This window comes from Cibotium barometz, chromosome 4 (genome assembly GCF_041138505.1).
Source record: "Cibotium barometz isolate CiBa-2024 chromosome 4, ASM4113850v1, whole genome shotgun sequence".
Classification (NCBI taxonomy): Eukaryota; Viridiplantae; Streptophyta; class Polypodiopsida; order Cyatheales; family Cibotiaceae; genus Cibotium; species Cibotium barometz.
Window position 1 is genome coordinate 49,195,038 of NC_141049.1, and position 27,821 is coordinate 49,222,858.

At 45.7% G+C, this 27,821-nt stretch overlaps 1 protein-coding gene across 5 annotated transcripts; it reads left to right on the forward strand.

Moving 5' to 3' along the window:
• The first annotated feature begins 1,604 nt into the window (after positions 1-1,604).
• LOC147639352 (uncharacterized) lies at positions 1,605-26,207 on the forward strand. 5 transcript variants are annotated; one of them, XM_086790361.1, is made up of 7 exons: positions 1,607-1,761; positions 3,239-3,383; positions 3,467-3,596; positions 3,703-3,879; positions 25,069-25,167; positions 25,249-25,494; positions 25,596-26,207. In XM_086790361.1, the coding sequence occupies exons 3-7, from the start codon at positions 3,540-3,542 to the stop codon at positions 25,866-25,868; spliced, it is 852 nt and encodes a 283-aa protein (XP_086646487.1). In that variant the 5' UTR covers positions 1,607-1,761; positions 3,239-3,383; positions 3,467-3,539; the 3' UTR covers positions 25,869-26,207. The 5 variants fall into 5 exon arrangements, with proteins under 5 accessions (XP_086646479.1, XP_086646487.1, XP_086646496.1 ...); XM_086790353.1 differs by lacking the exon at positions 3,239-3,383 and having other exon boundaries at positions 1,605-1,761; XM_086790370.1 differs by lacking the exons at positions 1,607-1,761; positions 3,239-3,383 and adding an exon at positions 1,770-1,974.
• The last annotated feature ends 1,614 nt before the right edge of the window (positions 26,208-27,821 follow it).

Below are 27,821 nucleotides of genomic sequence, written 5' to 3' on the forward strand. Positions count from 1 at the left end.
GCAAGCTCTGCTCTGCAGAATGTGGGAGTCCTGGATGAACTATAAGAAGCTCTTCTGCTTTCAAACTTATACCAAGAGAGGGAGGTATGCATATGCTGCGGATTCAGTCTGGTTTGGGCATCTTGTGATTCCGATTTCCAATGAACAGGTTTAGATCAGCCTCTCTTGTTTCAAAGCTGGTATAAAGGTGTGGGGTGACCTATGTGACACATCTGGCATGTTAAACAGTGAGCAAATCAGTAATAAGTTTATCTTGCCACGGGTGGAGTTGAGCTTGTAATTCAAAGATGTAATGCTCTGAAGGTTTCCATTCCTCCGGGGTTTATTTGTGACTGCAAGATCTTTTCTAAAGCCCTTCGGTGGGGGTATTCTAGTAATCTTGTCAAGTTGCCTAATGTGTTTCATGCAGGGAATCTGGTTCTCAAGCTCAACAATAGATGGTCCTTGTCATGGAACAATCATCAATGGGCCTTCCGCTTCAAGTTAATTTGGGCCTTCGCTCAAGAAAGGAAGCACGCCATTTTGGCCTGGTTGGTCATCCACAAAGCAACCTGGACCCTTGAGAAAGCTATGAAGATTGGTCATGGGAATGGTCTTTGTCCCCGTTGCAAAACCAAACTCAAAACTGTCCCACATCTTTTCTTCTCTTGCCCAGACACTAGGCAATTCTTGAGTGTTCTGAACAAGGCTTTCATGAAGATTAGGAACTCCCCTCTCAGCTGGAAAGAAGTCCTCTTAGGAGAATGTCACACCCTGGACCCTTAACATGGCAGTCCGTCAGAATGCTGCTTCTATGGCATGTATGGAATCAACGGAATGAAGCTCTTTATGAAGTCAAAACTAATCACCATTTTTATCTCTTTCTTGACAGTGTACGCAAGCTAATCCATCATCTTCAACCAACTGGTGTACCTATTGAGGTGGATCGTTGGCAGGACCTGCCATGGAGGAAATGGAAGAAGTTTCACAGCTCCTCACTTTGCAAAAAGAAGGAAACCATGTTACAAGGATTGGATTTCGAATGTCAAAGAAGGCTCCAGTACTCGGCTTATCACATCCAGGCTTCGGAAGGTTTCCAAAGGGTCCTTTAAGGCCTCCTGGACTGAGGCTACTATTCACAAGTCCTTTGCTGCATGTGTTTTTGGCCTGCCATGGAGGAAATGGAAGAAGTTTCACAGCTCCTCGCTCTGCAAAAAGAAGGAAACCATGTTTCAAGGAGTTGTTTTCGAATGTCAAAGAAGGCTCCAGCACTCAGGTTTTCAAAGTGTCCTTTAAGGCCTCCTGGACTCAGGCTACTGTTCACGAGGTCCGACAATGGCCTTTCAAGATAAATCAAGCTTCAGTTGGGTCTTCTCAGCCGATTTCATCAGGCTGTTCATCAAGTTTTGTTTCATGAAACTGCTCATCAAGTTTTGATTATGTCTCAGTTTTTTTTTTAAAAGTTTCAGAGTTAATCCCATTATCTTCAGGGTTTAACAGTTCTGATGGTCTCCCCATGGACCTTCCTCATGGGGACTTGTAACCTCACCTTTTTTCTAATATATTCCTCTGTTATAACTAAAAAAACTCTGAACATTTCCTTTTCCCTATCGGTATGACCATTCAATTACCTGCTTTCTTATTCTGAGTCAATAGTAAGGCACGGCATCGTCTTGTTCTTCTTTCAGACGTGACTGTGAGCCTTGAACAGTTCTGTGTCTTTTGTGTTGATCACGACGTCCAAAGCACAGATGCAGCTCGAAAAGCCCGTCGCCTTCACTGGTAACAATCATCTCTTCAACCCTGTTTCTCGAACCCTAACTTCCTCCTTCTAACGCGAATCCTTCAAATCTCTGCATGCAAGGCCTCGCACCCACCTTCTAGTGTCATTCTAGCATATTTTGGATTCCTGACCTCTCTGTAGGAAAATTTCACACAAATCAAGCATTTTTCTGGACAATCACCTGCTGCTCCTGTGGAGAAATTGATTATTCGGTTCAAATTTCCCCTTTTACTTATTTTTCCTCTGGTAATGAGTGTTGTGCCTCTTTTGAGAAATTTTCAACGTAATTGATGGAACTTAGCCTGTCTAGTTCAAGAATTAGGATAATCGGCTTCTAGAAAAGAAATTTGCAGCTGGTAAGAAGAATCTCCATTGAACCATTTCTTTTGCCTAGTTGAGGACCACTGTTTGGAATGTAATCTTCAGCATCTGAGGGCTGTCATAATTGGTACTTGGAACTGTCATTATGGTGTTTGACGGTGGCTACAGGCCATAGCTGGATGATTTGGCCGCAGGTGGATGTCTTAACAGAAAAGTAGCCCAGTTTCTCACAGCTGGATGGTTTAGCTAAAGCAGTAGCCAGGTTTCATCTTCTGATAGAAGGTAGAGTACACTATTACCAAGATTTCAAAAGAGAAAGAAAGAGGCCCTTTTGATCATGCACGTGATAACACGAGGATAAAAGAGGCAAAGGGGATTCATCTTGGTGGCAAGATCATTGATGGACATGCTTTCAATGCGCATAGCATAGAGAGTGTAAGGCTATAAAAGGCATCAGCATCTCTTTTCATCTCTTTTTATATAGAGATTATAATGCAGCCAATTACCGATCAAGGATAGCACCAGAGGGCGTTGTTATCTAAGGATAGTTCTCAGCATGACCAACTTTACCTCCCTGAGAGAGGTTGAGAACCTCAGCATTGTTTGTGTGTAAGGGTCAAAATATAGATTTGGTTTTCTTGTATGCCATAAATTTTGAACTTAATCTTTGATGTACATGAGTTGAATGTTGCAACACATAGTTTGCACAAGCTCAAGTAGACGAGCTAACAGACTGGTAGGAAGGCAAAGTGATGAATCATTTGAGACTGGCCTTATGTGTCTTGAGAACTTGCAGTGCAGCGATGTCTGGTATTGATCACCTCCAATAGTTCTCCTGCATGCTATGTTAGTAGCATATACCCATGGTGAGGTGAAGGTGAGTTGAGACTAATCATTAGACACTATGGCATTTGCACACAGTAGTCAGGGCAAAAAATAAGAGGGCAATCCCACGAGAAAGATAGAGGTAGGTTGGCAAATGTTATTCATGTCTGAACTAAGAAGTATAGAAGAACGTGGCAAATCTTTTGAATTTTCTATTGTATGTCCTGACATTTAGTGCATTTTTGGTGAATTTTTGGCCAAATCTTACCCAAAAATGTCATTTTGGGTGAATATGTTAAGAAAAACTCATTTTTTTTTGCTCTATAACAGCCCATGACTTTCTGGAGACCCTCAAAAAATAGCCATTTGACGAATATTCGTCCCTATTTTTTTTCGGTGACGGTAGTCGTGAAAGGATTTCATTGATGTGCAATATTTTGATTTGTATGGCTTTATCATCAACTCTTGTCATCAAGTAAGTTTGTATTTTGCATGCTAGTGAGTGGATCCAGAGATTTTCAAATGAGGAACTGAAAATTCTGCTTCCTGTTTCTGCAGGCGAATCAGGAGATCTGAACGTTGTGTCTATTTTATTATTATTTGACACACTGCGGCACAGATTACCACCAGCATGTTCTGGGGCCATGATCCTCTTAAACATCAAACTTTGGATGAAGAGCTTGCCAAGGTATTATGAGGTTTTGTTCAAGCGAGAGACAAATGTGTTCATTGGTTGAGATCAACTTGTAGGGCTTCAAACAACTGGTTTTACCTGTCGTTTATGAATACTGCAGGTGGAGGAGCTTCGAAATGTACTAGGTTCTTTCAATGGTTGGGAAAAGCTGTATTGCTCCGATGCATGCTTGAGACGTTATTTGCGAGCCAGAAATTGGAATGTGAAAAACGCCAAGAATATGCTGAAAGAGACCCTCAGATGGAGAGATTCATATAAACCTGAAGATATAAGATGGGTAATAAGCTGCACGATCATAGTTATTGGGAATTCTGAAACATGGGTTTATGTTTTCTCTACATATGTCATGTCAATTGCACCATATGTTTCTTTAAAAAGCAAGACAAAAATTCATGTGGAGAGAAACTAATGTGTTGAAAGCTTTTGTAGTAATAGGAAAGGGAGGAACCCGCTAATCAAATTCTCTTCTGCTAAATAAATCACCGTGATTAAACATCTGCCAAAATCATCGAACTGAACCCTAGATGAAAGAGAGGGTTTACCTCTTTGCGGCAGAAAAAATAATTTCAATACGCAGTACCTTGTTTTGACACATGCACATGCCTAGTTTGATTTACTTCTGCAAACGTATGAAAACAAGGTGCCAATGGCATGAAGGCTCGCCTGGTGTGGTAAAGGAGGGGGCTAATGGGTGGCTGTCTCTTTGCACACAATATGTTCAGGGTTTCAATCACGTAGACCCAACACTGAAACAATGACGACGTAGCAAGGTAAGGGTGGCATAGATTACCAACTTCCTCTCCTTCAGCCTACGGATGGAACACTAATTTGCATCCAACATGATGACGCCATAGCAAGCCTGACTAGAAAGGGGGATCGACGCTGATTGGAGAGGGGATGTGAAGTGTGCGTAGTTGGTTGATGGCGGAATACCTTAGACGAAATGCTACACCATCCAAAAACAAGATTCATTAATTAATTGAATTTCATTTTCCACTCATTGGAGTCCCCTATTCATCTTGTCCTTGGGCTAAACATTTCTTGAAGAAGGTCGTACCCCAGCTGGGCCCTCATCCAGAAGGCAGGGCCTTGTGGCAACTGTTGGTTAGTGAGTCATCCCTTGCCTTGGTGTTGTACCCAATCTCATCCATCAAGCCTGCCCATAGATACATATCATGTGGCAAAGGCCATATTTCCTCTTGGAGAACCCCTGAACCTGAGGCTCAACTCACATCAACTCAAGCCTCTCGACTGACAGTCAAGCTTTTCCCTTACTACCAAATTTCACTATTGGAGTGCCTAGCTAGAGCTTGGTCAAGGCCAGATCCAAGTGCTTGTCTTATGGTGTCCATCCGGGATTATGAGCATCCCTGACCACCACTTATATAGGCTCTGAAATTTGGGCTAGCAAGAAAGTGTTCTAGTCCTAAGGCGACTTCATTTTGTCCCTTATTATCAAGTCATAGCCTAGCCTCATCATAGATGTTTTTTGGGGAGATAACATCTATGGGTCACCAAAGATGCTGAAAAAGGGAGAGAGGGGACCCGAGGGGGGGGGGGGGGGTGAGAGGAGCAGGGGCAGCCGAACAGAGCTCTCGACCCTACAGCTATTCTGCTTGCCTTGTTGCATGCGCGGAAGCCTTGTTGTACTGATCCACAGCCCTAAGCCTGATTAAGAACAAGATGCTCATTAAAACATGATTAAGATAGAGGAGAGAGAAGAAGAGAGAGATCGGTGTTAGGTTCTCCTGTATTTAAGATTGTACAAAAGGTTACTGATGAATGTACATGGCTTGGGCCCTTGGTCAGCTCCGGAGGGGTGACCTCTGGCATATCTACATGACCACTACTGAATTCTAACGATTTACTTGCTGAAATGCTGAGAATGACTTCATGCTTATATATTTCATTGAGCACCAGCTCGGCCAGAATGTTGGACAAATATTCCTTGATTTTCTTCCTTTTAATGCTGCGCTTTTGCCTTTGTATGTCCCACTGCTGGCCTTCACTTGGGTGCTGTCCCACCTATTGCCTGGGACCCCATGCTGGCTGCCGATAGGTGTTCACATGCACCTTGCACTCGAGTGCTATGTGACTCATTGGCTCTACATCAATGCACCATTCATCGGTAGGATTTACCTTTTTAGGAATATTTTGTCGTATGCCGTGGCCCCAGTTCGAGACATGTGAGGCACGAGCTACGTAGGTCAGTCTCCAGAGCCATAGAGAGTCTGCATGTGTCAGTCCTCTTAACCTACTTGGAGAATTTATTAGATAGTGCATGTAGTGTCAACCTTAGTATTAGTTATGGGCCAGCCCATGGCCTTAGGAGCTTGTCCAGGGGTTGGTCACAGCCGTGGACAGCATTAGGGGATAGCCGACTGGCTTGTGGAAGTACCTTACCCCAGTTGGCCAGCATATACAGCAGGCCGACAGCATCCATGGTGAGCAAGCTCTAGTTGGCCAGGTGTGTTGAAGACCAACAGGTAGTTGGATTGCACCACAATAGTCGGGCAGCATTAAATATCATCTTTTTTCCTATGTGCAGCATTAAATAGCATTTAATGCTACTTTATTAGCATTTTTGTCCATATCGAACTGGCCTACAGCTTTATGTTGGCTGACCAGCAGCATGGGACCATATAATTTGGGAGGCTACTCCACTTTTGGAGGATGCGCCTCTTTCTATCTCATGCTTTTTGGGAGGCGCCTTCTGGATCTGAATGGTATGCTTTTTTGGGAGGGGCTGGCGGGCTGCTTTTGGGCGCTTCTCTATTGGTGCAAAAGCGGAGGGCTGAACAGCAGGAGGCGGGCTGGAGCTGCGGCACATGCTCTCTCTCTCTCTCTCTCTCTCTCTCTCTCCCCCCCCCCGCACACGCTCAACTCTCTCTCTCTCTCTCTCTCTCTCTCTCTCTCTCGCTAGTGGTCGTGCCTTGCTCGCACTAGTGGTCCTACCTTGCTTGCTGCTTGCGCTACGCGTTGGTGGTTATGCCTTGCTCGTTGCTCGCACTATGCACTGGTGGTTCTACCCTGCTCGTGAAAAGCCGTCTGGTCCATGGCGTGATGTCGCGCAAGCTCTCCCTGCTCATGCTACGCACTGGTGGTCTTGCCCGGCTCACGAAAGCCGTCTGGTCCATGACGTGACGCCGCGCAAGCTCTCCCTGCTCATGCTACACGCTGGTGGTCCTGCCCTGCTCGTGCTGCGCACCCTGGCTGTGCTGCGCCTAGCATTGCCCTGTCCACGTTGTGCTACGCCTATCCCCACCCGAACTGCCCTGCTTGCGCTGCACGCCCCTTGTGCTCCGTTTGGAATTGTTGTGCTCGCATTGTGCTGGCATGCTTGCGCTGCCAGAAATACTCTCTCTCTACTACGATCCCTTTCTCGCTCCTCTCTGCCTGCCTGTGGTGGGAAGCACTGCAGAGTAAGCTCGAAGAATGGCTCCGAGTCTCCAAGAGAAGCTTGAGGCCCTCGAGACGGCAATGAAGGCAAGGAAAACAAGAAGACATCTGATTCCAACCTCAATGAGGTGGAGAACAAGTTACACCAGCACATCATGGCCCTCAAAGTACGGGTCACGGAACTTGAACAAGAGAACATGGCACTCAAGGAGGAGGTGAGTGCATTGAAAGTGGAACTGGTAGCTGTCAAGAACACCGAGAAGGAAGAAGGGGAGATCAATGGCAACACTCTTAGCCATCAAAGAAGAGATTTCCAAGGAGATCACAAAAGACATGGAGGGGAAACTCAAAGCCAAGCAATTAGGATGGGTTGAAGTGGTGAAGAAGAACATCCGTAAAGAGGTGAGGGAGGAGACTCAAAGGGAAGAACACCAAATCATTCACACCACCATTGAAGAGGAGAAGATGAGGCAGGCCCGCCGCCTCAACCTTCGAGCCACAGGTATAACCGATACACCCGACTTCACTCCCGAGAAAGATGGACAGCTTCTATGCATGAAGCTCGGCTACAGGAAAGAGGACCCTCCCCCCTTCACCAAAGCATGGAGAGCCGGGAAAGACTCAACATGCAAGCGAGCCTTCATCCTATAGTTTGTAGGGGAGATGGAGAGGGCCACCTTCGTGAGGAAGAGGGTGATTCTACGAGGATTAAAGGGAGATCCCATCTATTTAGATGATGACCTTACGAGGATGCAGATAGAACACATAAAAACATGTATGCCGAGAGTCCTATAGGCCCGGAAAGTGAGCATTCTATCGCGATGGTCGTGTCATCATCAATGGCAAGGCCACCGATTAGCGCCAGGCGGCCTATGGGACATCGACTATGGAGGATCTAGATTCACAGATACACATAGCAGTTTGGAACTGCAATGGAGCACTTTGGACACATCCTGGGAGGATAGAGAGGTCATGGAGGGACGGGACATCATACTACTTACAGAGACACACCAGAGCCCAGAGAGGGGGCTACCCAAAGTAGAGGGTTATCAGTGGGAGTCTACACACAGGGGGACCACATGGCAGAGCACATCGAGAGGATCTCGAGGTATAGCGGTACTCTTCAGGCGAGAGCTACATGGGCACCTACGGGTGGTAGAACGTGACCAGGAGGCTAGATACATGTGGATCAAACTGTAGCTCTCGGCAGATAGGGTGTTATACATTGCTCTATGCTACTTCTCTCCTAGAGGATCGAGATATGCCATGATAGCAGAGGAGGAGGGTAAAGAGGAGGAGGACATAGGGCCATTAGGAGAGTCACCATATGCAGCCCTTTCAGATGAGATCATACACTACTCCAACCTGGGGGAAGTTCTCCTTATGGGGGACTTCAATGCATGGACACAGAGCTGACAGTGCGACATTTATGATTTTGAGCTCCCCGAGGTGATGCACACACTAGAGGCGGAGGACACGGGAGCTTGCAGGGTGTCAGAGGACATGGGGCCGGATAACACCAGATATGGTCATCACCTATTTGAGTTGGGAGCCCGATACCATCTCGTTATTTATAACGGGATGAGACAGTGGGAGGATTCAGGAGCACTGACATGCTTTCCACGGTCAGGGGGAGGTAGCACAATGGACTACATCATGGGGTCCATGGAGACTACACAGGCAGTGACATCTTTCACCATCCCCCCTTGTCCTATTGGTGTGGATCACACGTATCTCTTGCTGTCATTGGCGAGCTCCACACCAGCACCCACACACCATAGTTACCATGGAACGGGAACGTTCCGGGAACGTTGGATGCTAGAGCGGGAGCGGGAGCGGATCGGGAATGTCATATGACATGTCAGCATATGACACAAAAAAATGTAACTTTTTGTATACGGATAGCCAAATATGCTTCATAATATTTGCTCCCCCAAGACATGAACATACATTTCTGCAAGCAAAACCTTTAAATTTTTTATTTTTTTTCCGGAACGTCCCGACGTTCCAAGAACGTGCCTTCGCCCGGAACGGCGTTCCGGCATTCCAGGAAGGCGGAACGACGTTCGGTGGTAACTATGCCACACAGCCCACACAGGCATCGCATACCACTTTCTACTTCACCCATGACCTGACATATATATATGAGCATCATGTATATGATGGGCTACACCGAATGGATCCCCTGTCACCCCTAGACACACTCACCACTCAAATGTCGTCTCTACTACATACGGCCGCCACCCGCAGCTTCCCCGACCATACACATTGCACACACAGATAGATCGGGGAGCATACCCCAGAATCGGTGGTATGATGATGAGTGCAGAGAGCTATATAGACACCTCTGTGCCTAGAGAGCACTGGGGACCATCACACAGAGACAGGCGAGCCGACAGATACAGACCCTCTCACGCCGTAAGAGGCGTGCATATGAGGAGGCACAATACTGGGATATGTACCACCTTCTCATGAGCAGAGATACAGCCACTGCATGGCGCAGGATGAGAGAGCCTCACCTTCGTACCCCGATTGAGGATCCACACACATGGCACACATATGCAAAGAGCCTCTACCATATCCCTCAGCAACCGCCCATACCACAGCCACAGGAGTCCCGCGCTACCACCGCCTCTACTTTCTTTACCGCCCTGATGGTAGAGAGAGCTATACGCTGGTTACAGCATGGGAGATCGGCTGGCCACACAGGTATATAGACTGAGCATCTTATTTATGCAGTTGACACACTGGCACCCTTTGTTGCTCACCTCTTTAATAGGGCACTAGTGGAGGGCCTACCAGCTGAATGGACTATGCACACCATCATGCCTCTCCACAAAGCGGGAGACGTGCTAGACCACCACAGCAACTATAGGACTATTGTCATGTGCACAATGTGTATCTACCGTGTGCTACACGCACACGACTAGCTTCGAGGTTTGGGGAAGCTTGGAGCTAGGCAGGCTAATTGGTGAGCTGAGTTAGGGATAGACTAACGGGCGGGCACCCAAGTATGGACAGGCGGGTGTGGACGCCCGATGACCGGGCAAGAGCCTATAAAAGGGTGGCCAAGGTTAGTCATTAGCTCAGAGTCTCGCGTGTCTTTGTGACAGCTCTTTGGTCAGGAGCCTGGATCTAGTGTAGACGTGCACCTGCTTTATGCAGCCGAGGCCGGCAACAGTCTCGAGCATAGTTACCAAGGGACGGGGACGGGGACGGGGACGGCTAAAGGTAGGGGACGGGGACGGGGGGGTGGGGACGGTGTAGTGAGTAGGAGAGGGTGGAGAGGAAGGTGATGGACCGTGGAGTAGGAGGGAGATAGTGGAGAGGAAAGCTTGAGTAGGAGAGGGAGATCGTGGAGAGGAACTCAAGTCTTGGAAGGCTTGAGTAAAAGAGGAGTGGATCCAAGCCCATTATGTAGTTGTGTTGCTCTCTCTCTCTCTCTCTCTCTCTCTCTCTCTCTCTCTCTCTCTCTCAAATGGCCAGTGTTAACGGCTAGTAGCCGTTTATTTGAAAAAATGCCTGAAGATTTAGGTGTTGCAGCCGTCCCCGACCCCTGCAGACAACGTCCCCCCCTTCCCAAAGGGGGGAAGGCCCGTCCCCTGCTAACGTCCCCTCCGTCCCGTCCCCTTGGCCGTCCCTAGCCCGGTGTGCAGGTCTCTCTGCTCGGGATGGCGTTCCCACGTCCCACGTGGGCGTCCCTCCATCTCCTTGTCACTATGGTCTCGAGGCCTGCAAGGGTAGCTTCGTGACGGTATGGGACGTCACAAGGTAGAGATTGGTTGGTACGTCCATCTAGTTAGCTCAGCTTGTGGCTCGGTGGGGATAGCCAAGACTTGTGGGCTTGCCCACAGCTGTCAAGGTTGGGAGGTGAGTCAGGCTTGCACCCCCTTCACGTTTGTTTGGTTTGTTTGCAGGTTTCGAGTCTTGTATCAGGAGCGTTCTACGAGGTGATCCTACGGGGATTTGACAGTGGTATCAGAGCAAGCCTCGAGCACGAGCAAGTCGGTATGTAGAGAAGATGAGGTCTAAGAAAAGGTATGAGTTCGAGAAGATTGCTGTTTTTTTGTGTATAGTGCTGTTTTTTCAAGTTCAGCATGTTACTTTTGCATCGTCGGAACCCGTGATGAAGGTGTGGTCTTGTATGGGTTGTTTGCTTTGTTGCTTTGTTAAGTGTAAAAAAATAAAAAGAAAACCAGGAAAAAAATAAAAATAATATATATATATATATAACCAAAAAAAAACACAAAAGCAAAAGCTAAGTTAGATTTTGGGGAAGCCTATAAATTCCCCTTAAGTGGGCTTCTTGCCACACATCTCTCAAGCTCTCAAGCTCTCTAGCACTCTTATTGTGCAAGATCAAACTTTTCTCTCACCTTGCTCTCTTCAAGATGTCGACCCAAGAATCCGAGTTGGAGCTCATTCTCGAATGTGAAGACTTGCCGGCTACGGAAGCCACCGATGGCGATCTTTTCGACGATTTTGTTTCAAAATCAGATTTCCAAGAGTTGAAAGTTGCTCTCGAAGCTTATTTCTCGGAATGTCAAGCACAAATCGCCGCGCAGATGCAAGCTTTACAGAACTCCATCTCTTTGTTGACCACTATCCTATCTACTCTTTCAGGTATGGATACTTTGGCATCTGCTTTAGGCTCTAATATTACTCCGGAACAGTTTGGGGGCGAGCAAAAGCAGTGTACCAAAGAGATAGTGGACACTTGGCTACTTAAGTGGCAAGTCCATTTTCAGTTTCATCCATATGACGATGGCAAAAAGATCCAATTAGCAGCAGGTTCCCTCTCAGGCAAAGCTCTGCTTTGGTGGAAAGAACTCAACCCTAAACCAACGACTTGGGCACAATTCGAAGAAGTCTTCAAGAAAGAGTTCCTCTATCACCATTTGGTCCATCTCCATTTCTGGAGCCACTTCTATGGGACTGTCACTCCATAGAGCCAGATTTGTGCCATGTTCACATGGGGCCAGGCCAGTGTCCCATGTGAAAGGGCCAGTTTTATGGTGTCACATGGACAGGAGCCAGATCAGTGCCACCCGTGTGCGACCAGTGTTGCGTCACATGGACAGGAACCAGTTTCGTGTCACCCATGTGTGATTTGCTTCGTGCTGTATGGACGGGAGCCTGTTGGTGCCACCTGTGTTTAGCCAGGATGGTGTCTTACCTATGGGACTGTCACTCCATAGGAAGACCAGGACATATTTATTTATATGTCGCACCAGTTTTGTGCCCGACAGGAACATCTTGTACAAGTTTCATGAAAGGGAGATTTCGTCCACTATTTGTGCACATGCATTTATGCTTGCATGCATAAATTTGTTTTTGCATGACTTGTTTGTGTGTCTGCGTGTTATGTCGTGCCAGTACACTGGACGGGGACGCCCCCAGTGTACCGTGGAATGCTGTTTGCTGACTTGGTGGTGTGGCGTGTGAACAGGTGGTAAGTATTGTAAAATCCATAAACTATGGTTAACTTCTGTACCCACCTCCTTGCTGCTGGCTGTACCCGCCTATTGAGCTGTGTACCTGCCTGCCTGGTACCCGCCTGCTGCCCACGCCTGTACCTGCCTGGTACTCGCCTGCTGCCCATGCCAGTACCTGCCTCGTACCCGCTTGCAGGGCTGTTCACGCCTGAACCTGTTGCTCTACCTGCCTGCAGGACTGCCCACGCCTGTACCTACTTGTGTTGGCTGCCCACGTGTACCTGCTGGCTGTCCACATGTACCCGTTGTACCTGACTATACCTGCCCGCGGGATTCATTGTACCAACTGTACAAACAGTACCTGTTGTACTTGCACACATGTGAAGTTCTTGATGTGCTGGATTGTACCTGCTATAAATTGTACCGGTTGTATCTGGATTGTACTCACCGCACCAGGTGCTCTCATACTTTTCTCATTTGAATAAATCTGAAATTTGCAAATTTAAATTCAGAGAATGCTTTAAGCTCCAGTATTTGTGTTGCTGATTTTGTTTTCATTGTTTAATAACAGTTAAATTAAGTGTTCTAAATATGTGTATAGTGTTTTCCGATCTGTAGGCCTCCTGTAGGGAGCGGTCACATTGGTATCACAGCTCGGTCATCTCTCTTTCTCAAGAGGAGACGGAGTTTTGAGATTAGAAGCAAGCACGAACACTTAATTCAATGGACAGCCAGGGCAACCCATTGGAAGTGCCGAATTTGAGGGGCCAATGAAGTGCTTCACGGGATTCTGGTGCATTGCATGGAAGGCATAAGCCTCTTGAGAGAGTCTATGACAGTGCGTACATGGGACAGCCATCACGTGGTAAAAAACCATGCACGAGGAAGAGCCCAATGCATTGAGGGCTGAGTTGGAGCATATGAAGAGGCTCTTGCAGCCAAGAAAGCTGATGCTATGGTGGACATGACTTTTTGAGTCTATGGCTCGAGAAGTGGGCAAGAAGCCAAGGGAGCTGGCACTCTCTTATCTTATCCGCAAGGGTGACCTTAAAGAGGGAGAGGATGGCTAGCTTATGTTCAAGAATCCACCCCATTTGCAGCATGGAGACCCAGCCTCTCAAAGGTTGAGATCATATTTGCATAAAGAAGAAGTATCGGTTACCTCTCGCCATGCATCCACTCCTCATGGCACAGGAGGAAACAGATTTATGCGTGCTCAAGGCCATTTGGATTCTAGGTATGTACATCATGGGAATAGTGGTCGGCATGCAAGCCAAAAGACCTTGCCTATTGAGTTGTCTCGTGGCGAGACAAGGCATCTTTCAGGGAGGTCACATGCAGTGGGGCCACTAGAATCAAAGACCCATGTCACTTTGGCTAGTGGAACACTGTCATGTGCACAGTGTGTATCTACCGTGTGCTACACGCACGCAAGACTAGTTTCAAGGCTTGGGGAAGCTTGGAGCTAGGCAGGCTGATTGACGAGCTGAGTTAGGGATAAACTAACGGGTGGGCACCCAAGTATGGACGGGCGGGCGCCCAAGTGTGGACGCCCGATGACCGCCCAAGAGCCTATAAAAGGGTGGCCAAGGTTAGTTATTGGGATATAGAGAGTCTCGTGAGTTTGTGAGAGCTCTATGGTCTTGGAGCCTAGATCTAGTGCAGACGTGCACCTAGGCCGGCAGCAATCTCGAGGTCCGCGAGGGCAGCTTCGTGGCGGTATGGGACGTCGCGAGGAGGAGATTGGTCGGTATGTCAACCTAGTTAGCTCAGCTCGTGGCTTGGAGGGGACAGCCAAGTCTGTGGGCTTGCCCACGGCTGTCATGGTTGGGAGGTGAGTGAGGCCTGCACCCCCTTGTTTGTTTGTTTGTTTGTTTGCCGGATTCGAGTCTTGTACCAGGAACGATCACGGGGAGATCTGTGGGGATTTGATAGTGGTATCAGAGCATACCTCGTGAACGAGCAAGTCGGTAGGTAGAGAAGAGGTCGAAGAAAGGTACGTGTTCAAAAAGCTTGCTGTTTTTTCTGTGCATACTGCTGTTTTCAGATTCAGTATGTGTTTTTCTTCATCAAAGAAACCCATGTTGATGGGAGGTGGTAGTCTAAGTAGGGTCGTTGGCTTTGCAATGAAGAGGCATGATTCGTTTGTGCAGTCGCATGAACGTAGAGATAGAAAACAGAAAAAAGCATGATTCGTTGCTTTTGGTTGAACGCGAACGAGAGCGAGAGAAAGAGAGCAAGCGTGTGAGAGGAGGCGCTGGCGGGTTTGTGCTCTGGTGGGTGTTGACGTTTGGCTATCGAGGCTGGCAGCCGGCTAGGCCTCTGTAGGCGGCCTTGCTGGCGGGCGCCCAAGGCGGTGTAGGCAGGCGTCTAGGCTTGCGTAGGTAGGCAGCCTAGGCTTGCGTAACCAGGCGGCCTAGGCCTGCGTAGCTAGGCGGCCAGCCTAGCGCAGGCGCCCAGGCTAGGCCAGGCAGGCGCCCAGGCCACGTGGCCTTGTGGCCAGGCCTACACGGGCTGTCGCAGGCGCAGGCTGGCGAGAAGGCACCGGCAGCGAAGGTGACGGCTGCATCATCCGGCGGCTAATCCAAGAGGGAAGCGAAAAAAAAAACAAGGAAAGCACTCGTTTTTTTGGGCTTTCGTTTTTTTTTAGTTGAATTTTTTTTAAAAAGTTAAAAAACCCCTCCTCCAAGGTTTAAAAGTGTTTTTTTTTTTTGAAGAGTATAGAATATATATATCCATATATATATATATATTAAAAAAAAAACACAAGAGCAAAAGCTAAAGATAGCTTTTGGGGAAACCTTTATAAACCCCTTAAGTGGGCTCCTTGCCACACATCTCTCAAGTTTTCAAGCTCTCAAGCTCTCAAGTTTCCTTGCACTTTCATTGTGCAAAGATCAAATTTTCTCTCCCCTTACCCTCTTCACGATGTCGACCCAAGAATCGGAGTTGGAGCCCCTTGTGGAACGCGAAGGCTTGCCGGCTACGGAAGGTACCGATGCCGATCTTTTTGACGATTTTGTGTCAAAATCAGATTTCCAAGAGTTCAAAGTAGCTCTGGAAGCTTCTTCGTCGGAACGTCAGGCACAAATCGCAGCCCAGATGCAAGCTTTGCAGAACTCCATCGCTCTATCGACCACTACCCTCTCTACTCTATCGGGTATGGATATCTTGGCTTCAGCTTTAGGCCCCAACATTACTCCAGAACCCAGATAGATTGGTCTAGTCATATTTTTTCTTTTCAGCATAAGGACACCCAATATAGTATTTTAGGTGATTGTATACATCCCTCTCAGGGACCTCTTGTAAATACAATTGATTTTGGAAATATAATGGATTCTTCTTTGTATACTGCTTTCCATTGTGTATTGATTCCACTTTCTTCCTTTCTCATCCCTTCCTTGGATGTAAATGAATTAAGTGTGTTTGAAAGCAAAGAATTACAGAAGATACTTGATTCGTTTCAAGACGTATTTTCTAAGGAACTGCCATCGGGTTTACCACCTGAACGGGCAGTAGATCATCGTATTGACTTGATCCCTGGTGCTCATCCTGTCAGTATTCCACCTTACAGGATGAGCCAAGCTGAGGAAGATGAGTTGGCTAAACAACTCGAAGATTATTTGAGGATGGGCTAGATCCGTCCAAGTAAATCACCTTGGGGTGCACCTGTGTTGCTTAGGAGAAAGAAGGACAACACCTGGAGAATGTGTATAGATTACAAGAGATTGAACAAGCTGACAATTAAGAACCGTTATCCTCTCCCTAGATCAGATGACCTGATTGACCGGTTAGCAGGAGCGAAATATTTCACGAAGATAGATTTACGTACTGGCTATACCAGATACGTATTCATGAAAGGCATGTCGAAAGAATTTCTTTCGGACTAGGTATGGCCATTACGAGTTTCTCGTATTACCTTTTGGGTTAACCAATGCTCCAGTCACTTTCCAGCAAATGATGAACGATCTTTTTCGTGAACATTTGGGGAAATTTGTGGTGGTGTTCTTGGATGATATTTTGATATATAGTCGTACTCTTGAGGATCATGTTAGACACCTCACGATTGTCTTATCTATTTTAAGACAGACATGGTCACCTACCCCCACTAGTCCCCCCACATGCATGCGTGGGTATCACCAAAGTTAACTTCACTTTAAATTTTATAAACAAAGGCTTTCTCCATCGTGGATACCACCAGTGTACGCTTCCACCATCTTCGTGAAGAGCAAGAACCAGCGATCGCTTAAGCAACCCCTGAGGCGGCTTGTTTTCCATCAACTCTGAGGCGGCTGTTTTTGTGCTGTAGACGGCTGTACCCTCTGCTACGGCTGTTTACTCCACGCTGCTCTCTCTCCCAGGCGGCTGGCTGTAACTGCACTACAGGCGGCTGCTCACCTCCCAAACAAGCAACTGCCTCTACATCTCCACAGGCGGCTGCTTCATCTCCTTTATAGGTGACTGCACCTTCTAGAGGCGGCTGTCACCTCCAGATTGCTGCGCTACCTCCTCTTACAGGTTGTACTGCAGCCGGCGACTCCTACTGGACCAGCAGGCAGCGTGGTACCCCCAGTAGACTGCCACCAGCAGACGGAGCTGCCTCTGTAGATGCCTGTGAGCTCTCTTGCGCATCTCTTCCAGCAGGTTACCCTCTCTCCATTGCAGGCACCTACACTACCCCTTTGCAGTCAGAGCGTTCATCTGCAGCCAGGCCACTCTATACTGGTTGTTTTTCCACGCTTCTTGAGGCTGAGCCACCTTCTCCTATACAACGGGTGGCTGTGTTCCTGCAGCGAGACTTTACTTCTCCCAAGGCAGTTTCTCTATCGCCCATTTGCACGAGGTTGTACTTCTTTTCCATTGGCGGCTGCAAGAAGACTTCACATCTCTTGGGTGGTTTCATCTTCTGCACAAACACCACGAGTATTGGTTTCCTATCAACCATCTACAAGTAAGTGACTTTCAGATTTGAATAAAGTATTTTATGTTTAAATCTGATAAAGGATTCATCCCGCTCGGCCAACACCCGTTCGGTGCCGGGTTGTCCAAGCTATATTGGCGAACCTCGGTCCAAAGGTGCTGAGATCGGGAGAGCCAGGCGTTAGTACGAGAGCGCCTGTTTGTGCGTGGTCTCGGAACACCAGTGAGGCGCTCTCCGCGGAGTCCAGTGAAAGCACAGGACCGTAGAGATTGGACTACACTAGTGGTCGTTCTGCTCCGAGCTTCTACATCGAAATTCGAGCCTATTTGTTTGGTACTGTTTTCATATGTACATGGACATTATCTGGTTCTTGGAACCCATGGAGCATTGTATTTATTAAATACTCCCAATAAATATATCATATATTGAGGGGGGGGTCGGCCCGTTCCGGTCCCAGTGCTGGTGTCCATCTTTCCATTTCATTTCATTTAAATTTCAAGTTGTTTTAAGTTGTCCATTTCAAATTTGTGGTTTTAAAGTTGTGCTATTAAGCGTGTGGGTGTCCAACGGAGTCTTTCCCACTTGACGGGATCGGTTTCATGCTGAAATGCTGAGAATGACTTCATGCTTATATATTTCACTAAGGACCAGGTCGGCCAGCTCCTCTGCTGTCAGCCAGAACGCTGGACAAATATTGCTTGATTTTTTTCTTTTTAATGCTGTGCTTCTGCCTTTGTATGTCCCACTGCTGGCCTTCACTTGGGTGCTGTCCCACCTATTGCCTGGGACCCCATGCTGGCTGCTTACAGCTGTCAGGCTGCCTGCCAGCAAGGTTCCATGCCCCCAGATGATGGTGATGATGATGAAGAGAATGATGCTGCTGCACGTGACATGCCTTCACCTTGATCTCCAGCCCAGCGTAGTGCAGTTAAGCTTGGCACAGCCACACAATGTTGAGCAGCTCAGAATTTGTCAATCACCACCATAGAATTAAAAGGATAAGTTTAGAGAGGGGAGACTAAACAATGCCGAAGAAATTCGCATTAGTGGGTGACACCCAAGAAACCTTCCTCCACTTGATCCAATGAGTAGACAGAGTACCACATGGAACAAATCAAAGGGTGGGGCAGGTCCACATGCTTTTAGACTGCATCAAGACTTCAGAGAACAAGTCAAGGAGTATACTTCAAGCTGATCACACAGAGGAAACCATTGCGAAAGTAAAGGAAGAGATGAAAGAAGAGGTGAAAGCTTCGTCAAGCTGCAAGAAATTTGGGGACATGGCTCAAATAGGGTAGGGAGGCTCTTTTTGTAGACACTGATTGATGAGCTGTAGCAGCCCACAGATGACACCAGCCTGCAGGACCACCTGGTGCTGAATGTCAAACTGGCTTAGTTATACATTATGTAATCTCTCTCTCTCTCTCTCTCTCACACACACACACACACACACACACACACACACCCCCCACCCCACCCATCCATGCACGCCTCCACAGTCCACACATGCACTTGACTGCCTGCGCAGACAGCTGTGAGAAAATTGGTACTCATCGCAGTGTTCACAGAATAGTTTTTTGTGAACAAATCTAAAAAATTGAATTCAGATTGTTCAAGGTTTTTTTACAAAATTTGCAAACTTTTTTGCCAAATTACAACTAAGATGTATATATATTTACAGGTTTTGAAAATTGATACTTGAATATTTACAAGTGAAACCACAAATCTTGCAGTTTCATTGTAACTGTTTGCAGGTTTTCTATGAACACTGATTCATCGCATTGTTAGTTTAGCTTTTCTATGAAGTTAATACCCTCCCCCCCCCTCCTCACACACCCACCCAGCCACCCCGTTTATGGCTTTATTTTATTTTTATGGAATAAGTCTCTCTCTCTCTCTCTCTCTCTCACACACACACACACACACACACAACACATCCCCCCCCCCCCCAAAAAAAAAACCAACAAGATACACACGTAAACACGCACACGCACATGCATGCACTTATTTGTATGTGTACTGTTGAGATTTCGAGCTCATCTAGTGAGGCCGTGGACACTGATGACCCGCCTGGGGGATAGGCCCCACTGGCATGGTTGGTGAGATCATGGGTGATATACGGCCAGTGGGATGACAGGCTGTGTGACAGCCATTCTAGAGACTGGCATAGTTATAGCGTCAACTCATTTAGTTGGGTTCACACTATAGAGAACCCTAGTATGTATTTGGTTGAGTACCTTTTCATATTATGTGTGCTCTTATCTTTGTATATGGTGTGTTGAGTGTTGTGTGAAGAAGAAGAAGATTTTCAGCCTCTCACCTTGTGTGTTCTCTTTTAGGGTTTTGTGAGTGTGTGTGTGCTTGCAAGAGCTCAAGCTCTCTTCTCCCCTGCTTCTTTTCATGGTATCATAGCTTGGTTCATGCTAAGGGCTGAGCTACAAGCAAGAGAAGCACAGGAAGCGGTACGAGGGTAAGAGCTTCATCTACTCTTCCTTATTTGTGTTAGCGACTACACCCTTGTCGGGAGCTCTACGGGAAGCACTGGCAAACGATCTCTGATTGAGGAGCTTTCTTCACGGGAGTAAAGCTATAGGGCAACTATTTTGTCCTATTGGACAACATTTTTTGGACTGAAAACGCGTTTCGGGGGCGCGTTAGGACCTCCGTTTTTCAGAAAGCAGGCGATTTTTAGCACTGCGGGTAAGTCATCGATTCTATGCAGAACTCTGTTTTAAAAACTGCAGGAAGACAGATTGGTTGTGCAGACATTGTGTGTGCTGCAAGGAGGTCAACAGTTGCCATTGGGTGTATGTATGTACATTGAGGTCACTGGTTGTGACATTTGAGTGTAGTACAGTATCGTTGCAGAAAATACAGCAGTTTGTGCATGACAAACCAGAGTGCTGTTTCTTGTAAATTTGTGTGTCTGGCAAGATGTCAAATGATGGCATAAATCAGATTGTTGCTGAGAAGCTTGATAAGAATAAATTCCATGCTTGGAGGTTCAGGTTGACAAATTTCCTGATGGGAAAGGGTTACTGGGACTACATAGAAGGTGAGTATGAAGAGGCACCGGAGATACCAGAGATCAATCTGACTGTTACAAATGTGAAAGACTTCAAGGATTGGAACCAAGGAGCCAGAAAAGTTATGTATTGGCTCTCTATCAGTATACACGACACTATGATTGGACACATACAAGATGCCAAGTCCCCCAAGGAGGTGTGGGACACCTTGGTAAAACTCTGAAACCAATACCAAGGCACGAAAGATACAGTTGAACAATGAACTTCATACTGTGGAGAAAAAGAGTGTCTGTGAATGACTATGGATTGAAGATCAAGGGTATTGTGGTATCCCTTGCATCTATTAGTGTTTCAGTAGATGATGATGATAAAGGTGGAAGTCTGTCTACGTGGTCTCGGGCCACAACACAAGGCGTTCAAGACGTCTATTCAGACTCGGGAAAACATTCCCAATTTTACAGATTTGGTGTCTATGTTAATTATAGAAGAGAAGAGCTTGGGTGAAGACCAACAGTCTTCACAAAACAAAAACAGTCCTGAGCAACATGCCTTCTATACAAGTTCAGGAAGAGGACGAGGTAGAGGAGGCCGTGGATGTGGCCAAGGAGGTGGTCGAACAGGTAATCAGAATTATGGCCGGCAGCAGCAACAACAACAGTCCCAGAATTCACAACAACAACACGCAGAGGTCAATTCAGAGGCAGCGGGAGTCAAAGAGGTCGTGGAAATCGGCAAAGGCAGTATAATGATACACGTGAATGCTTTTATTGTGGTAAGCTTGGACATGTGCAAGTAGATTGTTATAAGAAGCAGGCTGACATGTAAAATGGAAAATTGCAGCAAAACAACTATGCATCCTCGAGCAAAAACAATGAGGATAATGAAAGGTTGTTTGTTATGTCGTTAATGCCATGTCTGAAAATGTTGAAGCAGCACATAAAGATGATGTATGGTACGTTGATTCAGGTGCCTCGAATCACATGACGAGTCATGGGGAGTGGTTCAAGGAGATGAAAAACCTTGAAAGACCAGGTTTTGTGGAAACAGGGGATGACACTGCTCATCCAATTGCCCATGTTGGAGATGTGCCATTGTCTATGCAGGATGGCAAAGTGAAGTACCTTGCATATGTACTTCATGTTCCGAACATAACAAAGAATCTGGTTTCAGTTTGCCAGATGATTGAGCAGGGTTTGCAGGTTCGGTTTAACCCTGATGGTGGTTGTTATGTTGAAGACTTTAAAGACAAGTGTAGGTTGGTTGCAAAAGACAACAGAGTGAGTAGATGTTTACATTGAATGTTAACATGTCTGAAGTGAGTGCTGCGATGTTTGCAAATGATTCAGGAATTGTTGCAGACACAAATATTTGGCATAAAAGAATTGGACATGTGAATGTACAGAGAATGAAGTCTATGCAGACTAAAGGAATTGTGACAGGGCTACCAAAGTTTAAAGTTGAAGGTATGCAGAAAATATGTGAAGCATGCCAATTTGGAAAGCAAACAAAGCATGTATTTCCACGTGACTGAAATGTGAGTAGAAATGCACTAGATGTTGTGCATTCAGATGTATGGGGTCCTATGAAGACCATGTCTATGGGAGGTTGCAGGTATTATGTGACATTTATTGATGACCACACAAGGAAAGTGTGGGTATACTTCATGAAGGAGAAGGGTGAGGTGTTCACTCATTTTGAGAATTTCAGAGTTATGGTTGAAAAGCAAACAGAGAAATATGTAAAGTGCCTAAGGTCAGATGGAGGGGAAGAGTACTTCTCCAATGAGTTCTCTGAATTTTTGAAGAAGAATGATATTCGGAGACAGTTTACATGCAGATACACTCCGCAGCAAAATGGAGTTACTGAGCGGAAAAACAGGCACATTGCTGAGATTGCGCGAGCATTGATGGGAGAGAAGAATATGCCACATAGCTATTGGGTCGAGGTTGTTTCTACAGCAGTTTACATCATGAACAGGACTCCAATTGTAGCCATACATGATGTAACTCCAGAGGAGACGTTTACTGGTAGAAAACTTGATTTGTCTCATCTGAAAGTCTTTGGATGCATTGCATATGTGCATGTGCCAGATGAGCTGAGAACTAAGCTAGATCCAAAAGCTGAAAAATGTGTGTTTATTGGGTATTTCCTTGAGCAAAAGAGATACAGGTGTTATAACCCTGCTACACGTGAGTTGAGGGTAAGCAGGGATGTTGTTTTTGATGAGATGAGCAGCTGGTATGTTGCTGAAAAAGAAGCCGTTGGGGCTGATGTGAGTGGAAATGTGGTTACACAGAATATAAGTCAGCAATCACAGTCTTTGAGTGGACCAGGAGAGTTCTCATCTAGTGGTTCAGTTGATAGACCATGGAGTGGCAGGCTGCGTCATAATACCAGTCCTGCAAATGTGATTAGTACATCACATAAAGGCAAAGAGAAAGTGATTGAGCCCCTTAGTATGCCTGTCATTTCTGCAGGGCATTCTCATGTTGATGGAGAGTCTAGTGGCTCAAAGATGAGCCTTCATGAGGATCTTGGGATACCAGCTATGAGAACACCTGGTGTAAAGAAGGCTATGGAAGCCATGAATGCAAAGCTACGAAGATCTGGGAGAGTGAAGAATCCTGTGCAGAGGTTTACCTATGATGGTTATGTGGCACATCACTATGCATACATGGCAAAAGTTGTACAGGTTGTAGAGTCCACATGCATTGATGAGGCTGTTGAAAATGTGTGTTGGGAGAAAGCTATGGATGAGGAGATGGATGCACTATATGGAAATGAGACTTGGGATTTAGTGCAATTGCTTAAGGCAAGAAAGCCATTGGATGCAAGTGGGTGTACAAAGTAAAACATAACAGTGATGAAAGCATAAGCAGGTACAAGGCTAGATTGGTAGCCAAAGGATATGCGCAGACATATGGCATTGATTATGAGGAAACTTTCAGCCCAGTTGCCAAGATGGCAACAGTGAGAGTTGTGATAGCAGTGGCTGCGTCAAAGCAATGGTCTTTACATCAGATGGATGTAAAGAACGCATTTTTGCATGGAGATTTGCAGGAAGAGGTGTATATATTGCAGCCACCTGGTTATGAGGATGTGGGTCACTCCGAGCATGTTTGCAGGTTGAAGAAAGCCTTGTATGGCTTAAAACAAGCACCAAGAGCATGGTCTGACAAGATTTCTGAATACCTTGTCACTATTGGCTTTCATGTAGCCAATGTAGATTTCTTGCTGTATGCGAGACACAGTGATAGAGGGGTTGTGCTTGTTGTCATCTATGTAGATGACTTGATCATTATGGGGGACCATGATGCAGAGATCTTTGATGTAAAGATCTTCCTTAGACAGAAGTTTGAGATGAAGGATTTGGGGAAGCTCAGATATTTCTTGGGCATTGAGGTGATTAGGTCACCACATGGTATTGGATTACTATAGAGACAGTATGGCTTGGACATGTTGTCCAAGTATGGTATGACAGGCTGTAAGTCTATCTCAGTGCCATTGGATCAGAATGACAAGTTGAGTGCAGATTCAGGAGAGATTTTGGGAGATCCTACTATGTATAGGCGCATAGTAGGAAGCTTGATCTACATGACGATCACCAGGCCAGATTTGAGCTATGCTGTTGGGTTGGTGAGTCAGTTTATGCAGGTTCCTCGAAAGCTGCATTTGGATGCATTGAGACGTATACTGAGGTATGTGAGGTCTACTTTGCATTGTGGACTATTTTATGAAACTGAGACAAAGATATGTGTACATGGGTACACAGATACTGATTGGGCTGGTAGTATCTCAGATAGAAGATCTACTAGTGGCTTCATGTTTTCTTTGGGGAGTGTTGCTGTGACTTGGAGCAGCAAGAAGCAGCCTACGGTTGCTTTATCCAGTACAGAGGCCAAGTACAGAGGTGCTGCTATGGCAGCATGTGAGGTAGCTTGGTTGAGAAAGCTACTTGTAGATTTGGGTCTATCAGTGGATAGACTAGTTGTCATTTTCTTTGGATAACATTAGCAGTATACAGTTGGCCAGGAACCCGGTTTTTCATGCTCGCACGAAGTATATAGAGGTCCACTACCATTTTGTCAGAGAGAAGGTTTTGGCAGGAGACGTTGACCTTGTTTATGTCAGCATAGAGGATCAGGTCGTTGACATCTTCACCAAAGCATTGGGTAAAGAGAAGCTCCGCAGATTCAGGGCTTCGCTTGGTGTACATGAGATGGAGTTGAGCTCGAGGGGGAGTGTTGAGATTTCGAGCTCATCTAGTGAGGCAGTGGACACTGATGACCCGCCTGGGGGATAGGCCCCACACTTACACCACTGGCATAGTTGGTGAGATCATGGGTGATATGCGGCCAGTGGGATGACAGGCTGTGTGACAGCCATTCTAGAGACTGGCATAGTTATAGCGCCAACTCATTTAGTTGGGTTCACACTAAAGAGAACCCTGGTATGTATTTGGTTGAGTACCTTTTCATATTGTGTGTACTCTTATCTTTGTATATGGTGTGTTGAGTGTTATGTGAAGAAGAAGAAGATTTTCAGCCTCTCACCTTGTGTGTTCTCTTTTAGGGTTTTGTGAGTGTGTGTGTGCTTGCAAGAGCTCAAGCTCTCTTCTCCCTTGCTTCTTTTCACGTACACCATTGATAAAAACATTGCCATTATTGTTTTGTTTGGTATTTCAGGAAGAAGTTGCAGTGGAATTTGAAACAGGAAAGATGTATAGAGGTAATTTCACCGATAAGCTCGGGAGGCCAGTGATCATAATGATCCCCAGAAATCAGGTCCTTTTTGCAGATGTGTTGGGAGTTTCTCAAGTTTGTGATTATAATGCATGATAACTCCCCTGAGCTTTTGTGCTGCAGAATACGAGCTCACATGATGGGCAATTGCGACATCTGGTTTACACAATGGAGGATGCTACCTTCCATTTGCCTCCAGATCAAGATCAACTCTTGTTTATAATTGATTTTGAGGGCTGGTCACTCTCCAAATCCTCTCCAATCAGAACAGTGCAAGAAACGGCACACATTTTGCAAAACCACTATCCAGAGAGGCTTGCTTTGGGCATCATGCTAAATGCACCCAAGTTATTTGAGTATACTTGGAAGGTAGAACTGCTCAAATGCAAAAAGGTTTTTTAGTTTGTTTGGACTCTTTTTGAGAGCTGCCATTTTCATGTGATGATAACTAGATTGCTTGAATTTTGCAGCTATGGAAACCTTTCATTGATCCAAACACTTATCGGAAGGCCAGGTTTGTATACACGAGTGATTCCAGCAGCTTGAATATCATAGAGGACCTTTTTGACAAGGAGAGTATACAGCTGGACTTCCATGGCCATTATAATCACACAGAGTATGGGCAAATGATGCAAGAAGATGATGTTAAGAAGAAAGCATTTTGGGACCAGGCAGATACTTACTCTGAGCCCATGAATGGTATGTCGTCAGAGATTAAGGAGGTTACAAATGGTGGTGTTTAGGGTGGCAAATATGTCATGGCAAATGCCATGCAGAAGCTGTAGGAGATAGTGGTCTGTGCTTTGTTGTGCAAACAGAAAAGGTTCAGCCAAGAGCCCGTAAGCTGCTCTTGAAGGCTTAACATTGCTTATCTCTAAAACAAGAGAAGCTTCTTTAAACCTAAAGCTTAAAAACATTTGTATGCTTATTCACAGGAACAGTTCACCACCCACATACTGCCATGTAAGTCATCATCGATGCCCTTCTCCACCTAATGTGGATTCCTGTCATCCATCTCAAATTAGCATTGATGATTGCAAAGGAATCTTAACATACCATCAATGAGTTTTTTTTCTGTTGAACTTGGGTGGAAAGTAGAAAGTACACACATTATCCCCGGACCCCCACACCCGCCCACACAAGTGCCATCACTCACACAGGAGATTCTTTAAACGTAAAGCTTTGTATTCTTACTCGCAGGAAGAGTTCTCCACCCACATACTGCCATGTAAGTCATCAACCCATCCATGTTTTCCTTTTATCTATGCCCTTCTCCACATAATGTGGATTCCTCTAATCCATCTCAAATTAGCATTGATGATTGCAGAGAAATCTTAACATACCATTAATGAGTTTTTTAAAAAAAAAATTTTGTTGAACTTGGCTGAAAGGACAGACTTTATCACCCACACACAAGTGCCATCCCTAGCACAGGGAGATTCTAACACACAGCCTTGGGACTCTCGAACCCATTCTAACCACTGCACATTCACACAATCGACACCATTAATGAGTTTTGCTAATTTTATTGTTGACAACCCGCCATGTGTGGCGTGAGAATGAGCCTTCATGTCATTGAACCAATGCCTTAGATTGTGCATATAGAGCTGCACAAAATCTGCTGAGAGTCAGTTAAAGGCACAGTGATTGAAACGTAGGGGCCATCTTCTGCATGCCTCATCGCGTGCAGGAAGGCTTCGTCATGGGATGATGGCTGAAAATTTGAGCTGTCTGTGTTGAAAGCATCGTGGCCGTTGTTGAAGGGCTAATCGCCACGATTGAGTGTTCGGCCACCTAGATCCGCTTCAGCCCATTTTGAAGACATCCAGTCCGTCGATCTGGGATGCATCGGAACCGTCCATCTTGAGATAAACGGGGCCGTTTCGCAAAATTTGCAAAAGGGGGTGATTGTGTGGTGTGCAAGGTGGTGGTGTTTCATATCATGTGCATGTGAATACACCTGCATACATTTTGATATAACCCAATATCTATTGCAAGGCTTATAAATCATTTGATGTCAATAATTGTGTAGATACTTACTAAGCTCTTTAATGATGTTGAGGTAGATTTCCACAGAAAAATAGTGCCTCGCTCATAAATATCTATTGTGAGTAACTATAAGTAAATCTAAACTTTAACACTATTGCAAACAAAGTGGATAATATATTGTATGTTAAGTCTAGGTCACTTTTTTAAATGAAGCCAAATAAACAAGTTTGTAATTCATTTATTTGGAGTTTTATCAAAATCACATGACAGTTCCTAAAATCGAAAAAAATAACAAGTTTCTCTTGTGTATGTATTAGAGAAAGAGTAGTCCATTGAAAAAGGAAATCCATCATAACTATAATTTAAAAATTAAACAAAAGTTTGAAATCATCACACAAGGACTTTCTAGATTGGCTCTCCATTTGACTAGATTTCATCTTTTTCCATGTCCTTTGTATAATAAGGCAAGGAGGTAAGGTTGACGAGTCTTCTTCTTATATGTTTCGTAATAAGGCAAGGAGATAGTCATACTACTTAATGTATTGCTCCAAACCATGCCTCGTGAATAGGTGCAAAAATGAAATTACTCACATCACTCGGGTATTGGTTTCTTAAATTAATCATATGGCTAGGAATCTCTTTGTATGCTCTTTTCACTCATGTAACTAGTTTCTTAATCCCTTACTTCATTGATGATCAGAATTTCT